Genomic DNA, 8873 nt, shown 5'->3' with positions numbered 1-8873 from the left:
CCCCCCCCCCCCCGGCCGGTTGTCCCGCCCTCATCCGCTCCCCCCCTCCTGGCCGACCCGCACCCTGCCCTGTGTACCTGCCTCATCCGCTCCCTCCCTCCTTGCCGACCCGCACCCTGCCCCCCTGCCCCGTGTACCTTCCGCCTGGCCTACCCTGGCCCACCCCCAGCCAGGATGTGAGTCTTGCGAGAGCAGGGTCTTGTCCCTCGGTCCCCTGCTCACCTCTGAGCCTTGCATAATGTCCGGCCTTGACCTGATGCTCAAATATTTATTGAATGAGGAAAAACGAGCAGGGCCACTGGTGCTCAGTTAGTGGTAGCCCCATCTCCAGGACAAGACAGAAGAGAGCAGGATCAAAGAAGCAGACAGCAGCAGCAAATAGTGCTTAGGTCCCCCACCGGTGGGTTTCATTTTGGCGTTTGCGGCCCCCGCCAGGTTATAGGGTGCAAGCCCTCCGTGACTCCCCGTCTTCCTGCAGGTGCTCTCGTGCTGTGAGTCGAGGTGCAATGTCAAGGGCCGTTTGAGCACTTGCGTGAAATCCTGGCTCGGTCAGTGACTCTGTCACGCAGTGCCTGGTCTAGGAGTGGGGATCCCAGCACCCCGGGGCAGAGGTGAAGGTGTTGAAAACCGGCTGTCTTGTGTGACAGCAGAGGGTGGTGCTGGCATGTGGCAGGCACCGTGGGCATCTCTGTCACCATTCCTCACCCTCTTCCTGCCGGCTGCCTCCACAGCCTAAGCACGGGCAGACTCCGAAGCGCAGATGTTCTGGGGCAGAACAGGAGCTGACCCCACCCCTGGTTACCGCGCAGCCTCTGTGGCTGGGGGCCGAACCACGAGGCCACGTGGGACCTCACCCCTGTGCACAGGGCTTACTGCTGCGCTACGAGGCTGGCCCAATAGCCTCGGTCTCAGTCGCTGCAACATGTCACAGCCACATGTCTGTGACGGTGGGACAGACACGGACAGTGCTGTAGCCGGTCAGTGGAGCCGAACGCGGCGGGCAGGCTGGTCTGCGGCGCGCACCAGTGTGGACATAACTGGAGCGAAAGCCACTCTCGAAGGGCGTGAAGTAGAATGGATGACCTCGTTTATGTGATGTTGACGAATAAGCGAAAGTGTTTCAGCGCAGGAGCCCTAACAGTGGTGACCTGTGTGGGGCGCTGTTGACTAGCGCAGGCACCGGCCGTCTTCTGAGGATCTGGACGCGTGTCTCAGCTTGAGCTGGGCCGTGGTTCACAGGAGTGTGCGTGGTGGAAAAGATCCACGTGTGTGCGGGACCCAGGCTGGCTCTGCGGCTGTGGCCGGCAGACTCATGGAACCAGGTCCCACGTGGCACCCCCTGCGGTTCAGGTCCTGCCCCAGCACTCAAAGAGCACAGCAGGTTTCCGCTAGTGCGTGCCCTGTCCTGACAAGGTGGAGAGACGGAGGAGAGGAGAAGGGGCCGTGGTGTGGCCATGCCCCATCGGCCATGCCTCCTCTTTCTCTGGCACGCACACAGTGTGGTCCGGCACAAGGACACGAGAAGCTGAACAGTGTGCATCCGTGTACTGGCTTGTTGGCGCAAGGCCGCGGTTCTTCCTCTGCATGTGGTGGGCTCTTGAAACCACACCGTCTGCAGGCTGTGCAATTTTCTTGGTCTGCCCCTTCAAGTGGGGCAGTTTCTTAGCCACCTGAATCAGAGCCCGTGTGGGGTTTTGTATTTTTCTCCCAGTTTGTTCATTATCTTACGTCTGTCTAACTTGACACATTTTTTTACGTTTGTTTCGTTTTTAGCATCTTGCCTTTAATTTTCTGAAGCCACCTAACCCAGCTATGTTACCCATTAGGCTTCCTGGGAAGCTATAAGCAACTAAATAAGTTTGAGAAGTTCTGGATCTAGATTGTGAGTCTTATTCTAGCTGTGACATTTTATAGGGTTTTTTTTTTTTTTTAGTTTTTTTTTGCTATAGGGCGCGTGCACTTGCCAGAAAGACAGAGAGAGGCAGAGAGATAGAAAGCGAAAAATCACCCCCCAGGGGGGATGGCCACGCCGCAATCCCTTCTCCTCCATTCTCCTCTCGGGATCTTGGGCACGCACGCACACGCGCCCGGCATGAGTTTAAGCCACCTGGTCCGGGACTCGAACCACGTCGACTACGTGGGAGTCCAGCGACATAGCCATTACGCTAACTGCTGGTCACTATTTTGTATTTTCTTAAGAATTATTTTATCTAGGGACCAGCAGTTGGCGTAATGGCTATGTCACTGGTCTCTCATGTAGTCGACCGTGGTTTGAGTCCCGGACCCAGAGGCTTAAAATCCCTCTTTGTCTAAAATCCCAAGAGGAAAATGGAGAGAAGGAATTGTGGCATGGCCATCTCCCGGAGGGGGGGAGGGGTGGCTTCTTTCTTTTTGTTTGTCTTTCTCTATCTTTCTGGCAAGTGCACATGCAAAAACCTCTCCAAAAAAAAAAAAAAAGAATTATCTTTTATTTATTTATGTATTTAAATTTGACCAGAGAGGGACAGAGTGGCGGGGGGTATGTAAAAGCAAGCCACCAGGTCCGGGGCTCGAACCGCGGTGAGCCACGTGAAAGTCCGGCGCTCTTAACTACCACCCCATCTGCTGGCCCCAACATTTATGGTTCTAATACCAAATGCATGTGTGCAGAGTAGGGCTGTCCCTGTGGTGTCCATGTCCTGCCACCTCAGAGCAGACTCCTCCTCTTTCTCCGGATGGCCTCACCCCTCTCTCTTCATCCCAGCTACCCGCTGCTGAAGCTCCCCTTGCCAGGAACGGGACCCGTGGAATTCTCCACTCCTGTGAAGGATTACTCACCCCCACCTGCGGACCCGGACCCCCAGCACGGAGAGCTGACCGGGCAGCCGGAGTGGGTAGGTGCTTGGGCCATGCCGGGAGAACAGGGTGTTGGGCTCGGCCGAGGCAGGGTCTGGGAGCAGGCGTGAGGGCGGTCAGCCTCTGTTGATGTCTGCCGGCCGAGCAGCCTCGCGGGCCCTGCCGTGTTCTGTACAGTTCATGAGTCGCCTTTGTTGGAAGGGAACACGCAGAAGTCCCATCCCCTGGGCTCACACACCCTGTGCATGTGACAAGCAGCACCCTGGCCTCTCATGACCTCCTGTGGCCGTGAGCAGCTAGCACCCCAGAGTGCCCTGCCATGAGTCCCGGCACGGCCCAGTGTGTGCGGCGCACTCTGATCTATCAAAGGCGCTGATCTGAGCCCTTTCACAGCCGGGGAAGCTTGCCTGGACTAAGCCCGGGGCTTTAGCTCAGGTGGGGTCCGCACTCGAGAGCTCCAGGCCTCCTGCACCTGCACTCCTGGCTCAGAGGATCGCGTGCGAGGCCCTGGCGCCAGAGGGTCCGTGCCTGTCACAGGCCCTTTAAGGGTAGACGGTGGGTTCTGAAGAGTGTGTGATGTTCGGCGAGGAGACCTGGGTTTGAGTCCCGTGCGGCCCGTTCTGCTGAGAGCCTGGGCCGGTAGCACCCTTGCCGCTGCTGCTGCCCACAGGCCGTTAGGGGGCAGGTGGAACCATGCATTGCCTGTTGTTGCTGGCCTCTGCACACCTGTCGACATCCGTGTGCATGCATCTAGTGTGGCTGCTGTGCGTGCTGCCCTGGTGCCGCCCGCGTGCTGGTGATGTGATCGCTCCTGCACGGGGAGGAAACTGCAAGCCCCCATCGTGCCACGGGGTACAACCTGGTTAGTCAGCAGGCTGCCCACCCCTTCGGGGAGTGTGGTCAGGGCGTGGTCCCAGCTGTGCCCTGTGAAGGGCAGGGTGGTAGCCATGTAGGCCTCGAGGCCACCCAACCCGGCTCTGGTGGAGTGTAGACACAGCCGTGGTGCGTGGAATGGGCGAGGCTGTGCTCTCAAAGGCCTTGCCTGGGGAACGGGTGCTGGCCTACTGCGGCCCTCATGCTCACATCTGGTCCCGAGCTGCTTTGCTGTTGGTGGGCACTCTTCAGCCCTCACGGAGCTGGACCCCGCCTCCCCCACTGCTTCACTGACCCTGCTGTCCCTCCATCACTCGCAGTATGTGGGGGCCCCGGTGGCCTACATCCAGCAGATATTCGTGAAGTCCTCCGTGTCCCCCTGGCACAAGAACCTCCTGGCAGTGGACGTGTTCCGCTCACCTCTGTCCCGGGCATTCCAGCTGGTGGAGGAGATCCGGAACCACGTGCTCAGAGACAGGTACTCGGATCGTGGTTCGCCCTGAGGGACAGTGACCGTCCTCGGTGTAGCTCCAGTGGAGGCAAGGAGGGGGTGAGCTGGCTGCGATTCTGGCCCCCGTGGGTGCCCTTCACCGACGGCACGGTAGAGCCCTACACTCGTGTCTTAGGAGGTCAGTGCCGGCCGGGAGGGCCCCGAGGAGCCGAGGCCCCAGCCACAGCTTCTGGGATGTGGGCAGGCGGAGGTGGCTGCGACCGGCTCGGCCTGGGTGCAGCTACTGCCCCTGCACCCTGTGGTCCCTGGGCATGCTGGCTCTGGGGCCCTCCTCACCACTGGGTTCATCACACACCAGCTTGGACGAGCGTTTCGGTTACTACACACAGCACCTCACCGTGGCCCGTTCTCGTGTGCTGCTGACCTGGCCGGCGTGGTGGAGCCTCTGCATGTGCCATGTCCCCCCTTGCCTCTCCTCAGAGCTCATGGGCTTTAGGGCCCTCTGAAGACAGCTGCTCGGTTGTCTGTTTCCTGCAACTATTGTTTTCTCTGCTGCCCTCAGCAGTGGTGAAGTGCTGGGGGCAGATACGGGGCCTCGATGGAGAGGAAGACGGGGTCCCCTGCAGGGGCGCAGGGCCTGCCCTGTGCCGGCACTCAGCGGGGTCTTACCTGTTCCCCACAGCTCTGGCCCCAGGAGCCTGGAGGAGGTGTGCCTGCAGGTGAGCGACCTGCTGCCAGGTCTCAGGAAGCTCCGGAACCTCCTGCCCGAGCACGGGTGCCTGCTGCTGTCCCCCGGGAACTTCTGGCAGAATGACCGGGAGCGCTTCCATGCCGACCCCGACATCATCGGGACCATCCACCAGCACGAGCCCAAAACCCTGCAGACGTCAGCCACGCTCAAAGGTGCCTGCCCGGGTGCCCCGAGGGCCAGGGTGCCTGCTGGTCGCCATCTCTTCTTCGATGGGTGTTCTGGCAGATCGGGGTACCCCTCCTTCCAAGGCCAGCGGTGTCTCTGCAGCACTTGCTGTTGCCCCGTCAGTGCCCGCTGGTTTCCCCCGCAGACTTGCTGTTCGGCGTGCCCGGGCGGTACAGCGGGGTGAGCCTCTACAGCAGGAAGAGGACCGTCTCATACACCATCACGCTGGTCTTCCGGCGCTACCACGCCAGGTGAGGCCCGTGGGCTCCTGGCCGAGCTGCAGACGCCGAAGCTGAGTCAGCCATTCTGGGTCTGAGAGCTCTCAGGCCTGGTGAATGCCTGTGACGAAGGGTGCCGTCCCTTAGAAGTGGGGGGACCCGCCAGCTGGCTGAGAGTCGGGGCCCAGGCGGAGCTGGCACTCCAGGCCCTGGCGCCTCCTCGGGCTCTCTCCAGCCTCAGGCGGCCGTCCCCTGCTGATGACTGCTGAGCCCGCGAGTCCTCCCCAGTGGGCATGGGTGTGCTCCCACATGGGTATGGGCACTCCCGCGCCCTCCCGCGCCCTCCCGTGCCCTCCCGGCCCTCGGCAGTGAGAGTGGGGTCACAGGGTGGGAAAGGGGCTGGGTGCAGCTCGGCCCCGCGGACGCTGTGGAGGACAAGTTTAGAAACCATGGACTGGGGACAGGGAGAGGGTCTGACAGACCCTCCTCCCAGGAATCATCCTTGTGCCCTACCCTGAGGGGGACCCCACAGCTACCCACCCACCCATTGCCAGGTTCCTGGGCAGCCTGCGCACCCGCCTGACGCTCCTGCACCCCAGCCCTAACTGCAGCCTGCGGGCGGAAAGCCTGGTGCACGTGCACTTCAAGGAGGAGATCGGTGTCGCCGAGCTCATCCCCCTCGTCACCACCTACATCATCCTGTTCGCCTACATCTACTTCTCCACCCGTACGTCACGCAGGCACCGTGGGCCAGGGTGTTCTCCAAGTCCACAGGCATCTCCGTTGCCTGCGTCCTGCCTCTGAGCAGGCCTGGGGGGAGCTGGGCATGCCTCCCCCACAGCCTCGGGCCTGGGTGGGTGCGGGGCTCCTCTGACTCTGAGATCAGACCCTCCTGCGTTAGGGTCCCTAAGAGGCGCACCACAGGCACGAGACCAGGAAACGTGTGTGGCCATCTGTCTTTCGGTTTAGCCAGGAGCGCCCCCTCCTGGACGGTCAGGGCACACCCAGTCCCCCAGTCAGTGGGCACAGCCCTGTGTGGGCCCGGGTGCTGGCCTGACCACCCTCCCCGCCCTGCAGGCAAGATTGACATGGTCAAGTCCAAGTGGGGGCTGGCCCTGGCCGCCGTGGTCACAGTGCTCAGCTCACTGCTCATGTCCGTGGGGCTCTGCACACTCTTCGGCCTGACGCCCACCCTCAACGGCGGGTAAGTCCCTCGGTGCTCCATGGGGCCACACATGGCCCTCAGGCCAGACAATTTTGTGCGCCTGGGCCCTTGGCCTTCCCTGGGCGGGACACCTGCCATCCAGTGTCTTCATGTCGTTGTTCCCAGTTCAAGAGTCACAGCTGCTGGGACCAGCAGTTAGCATAAAGGCTATGTCGCTGGACTCCCACGTAGTTGACCGCAGTTCGAGTCCTGGACCCGGTGGCTTAAAACTCATGCCAGGTGGGACCAGCAGTTGGCATAATGGCTATGTCGCTGGACTCCCATGTAGTCAACCGCGGTTCAAGTCCCAGACCCGGTGGCTTAAACTCACCCCGGGTGTGTGTGCATGCATGCCCAAGATCCCGAGAGGAGAATGGAGGAGAAGGGATTGCGACATGGCCATCCCCACTAGGGGGTGACTTCTCGCTTTCTGTCTCTCTGTCTCTCTCTGTCTGTCTGGCGAGTGCACGGGCCCTAGAGCAAAACCCGCTCCAAAAAAAGAAAAAAAAAAAATCACAGCTGCTTCCTCTTGACATCCTTGTGCCCTACCCTGAGGGGGACCCCACAGCTACCCACCCACCCATTGCCAGGTTCCTGGGCAGCCTGCGCACCCGCCTGACGCTCCTGCACCCCAGCCCTAACTGCAGCCTGCGGGCGGAAAGCCTGGTGCACGTGCACTTCAAGGAGGAGATCGGTGTCGCCGAGCTCATCCCCCTCGTCACCACCTACATCATCCTGTTCGCCTACATCTACTTCTCCACCCGTACGTCACGCAGGCACCGTGGGCCAGGGTGTTCTCCAAGTCCACAGGCATCTCCGTTGCCTGCGTCCTGCCTCTGAGCAGGCCTGGGGGGAGCTGGGCATGCCTCCCCCACAGCCTCGGGCCTGGGTGGGTGCGGGGCTCCTCTGACTCTGAGATCAGACCCTCCTGCGTTAGGGTCCCTAAGAGGCGCACCACAGGCACGAGACCAGGAAACGTGTGTGGCCATCTGTCTTTCGGTTTAGCCAGGAGCGCCCCCTCCTGGACGGTCAGGGCACACCCAGTCCCCCAGTCAGTGGGCACAGCCCTGTGTGGGCCCGGGTGCTGGCCTGACCACCCTCCCCGCCCTGCAGGCAAGATTGACATGGTCAAGTCCAAGTGGGGGCTGGCCCTGGCCGCCGTGGTCACAGTGCTCAGCTCACTGCTCATGTCCGTGGGGCTCTGCACACTCTTCGGCCTGACGCCCACCCTCAACGGCGGGTAAGTCCCTCGGTGCTCCATGGGGCCACACATGGCCCTCAGGCCAGACAATTTTGTGCGCCTGGGCCCTTGGCCTTCCCTGGGCGGGACACCTGCCATCCAGTGTCTTCATGTCGTTGTTCCCAGTTCAAGAGTCACAGCTGCTGGGACCAGCAGTTAGCATAAAGGCTATGTCGCTGGACTCCCACGTAGTTGACCGCAGTTCGAGTCCTGGACCCGGTGGCTTAAAACTCATGCCAGGTGGGACCAGCAGTTGGCATAATGGCTATGTCGCTGGACTCCCATGTAGTCAACCGCGGTTCAAGTCCCAGACCCGGTGGCTTAAACTCACCCCGGGTGTGTGTGCATGCATGCCCAAGATCCCGAGAGGAGAATGGAGGAGAAGGGATTGCGACATGGCCATCCCCACTAGGGGGTGACTTCTCGCTTTCTGTCTCTCTGTCTCTCTCTGTCTGTCTGGCGAGTGCACGCGCCCTATAGCAAAAACCTCTCCAAAAAAAGAAAAAAAAAAAAATCACAGCTGCTTCCTCTTGAGGGTGTCGGGCTTGGTTGCATCCATGTGAGGTATCTGCATACTGCGGTATGTGTATACTGTGTGTACAGGCGTGTGCGTGTTTATTTGAGCACATGCTTGTATGGGGCACATGTTCGCGTGTTTGTCTCTGGCCATGTGCGTGTGTGATGTACACGCGTATGCGTGCGGTGTGTGCATGTGTACATACTGCTTCTAGATGGTGTGAGCGCAGGACGGTGGTGGGTGGGGAAGTCCGAATCTTTCTCTTCACTGTTCAGTTCGGCGCCTCACAGGGCAGGTCACTTTCAAGGCAGCGTCTGAGACACCACACCACTGCTTCCTCTGCCCTCTAAGGCTTAGCCCAGGAGCCCTTCCCTGGGCTGTGCTCAGCTCTGGCCTGCTGGACTCTGGCAGGCCACCCGTCTGGTGGCAGCTGGTGGCGGTGGGCCAGCAGTGCACCGTGCTGGCTGTAGGATAGGCAGCTCTGTCATCTCTCTACTTCCCTTGCTTTGGGGACAAATGCTTCCTTCCTGAGCCTGTGGTGTTACCCCCCAGCCCCCATTTCATGGCTCCCTAGCAGAGGCTGTATCGGGGGGGAACCCGCCGGTGGTCCCCCTCGGGG

General features: G+C 60.8%; 1 protein-coding gene across 1 annotated transcript in view; it reads left to right on the top strand.

The window, feature by feature from the left end:
- Nucleotides 1–8873, top strand: part of SCAP (SREBF chaperone) — a gene marked incomplete in the record, with an annotated part of 32184 nt that overhangs the window by 13213 nt on the left and 10098 nt on the right. Inside the window, 6 exon segments of the mRNA XM_027769297.1 lie at nucleotides 2744–2873; nucleotides 4029–4186; nucleotides 4842–5062; nucleotides 5221–5326; nucleotides 5848–6020; nucleotides 6371–6497. Of these exon segments, the coding sequence (XP_027625098.1) occupies nucleotides 2744–2873; nucleotides 4029–4186; nucleotides 4842–5062; nucleotides 5221–5326; nucleotides 5848–6020; nucleotides 6371–6497 (915 nt within the window).

Source organism: Tupaia chinensis, unplaced genomic scaffold (assembly GCF_000334495.1).
Source record: "Tupaia chinensis unplaced genomic scaffold, TupChi_1.0 Scaffold149184_1, whole genome shotgun sequence".
Lineage (NCBI taxonomy): Eukaryota > Metazoa > Chordata > Mammalia > Scandentia > Tupaiidae > Tupaia > Tupaia belangeri.
The sequence above is the reverse complement of the archived record's forward strand: the minus strand, read 5'-3'. Positions and strand labels throughout refer to the sequence as shown.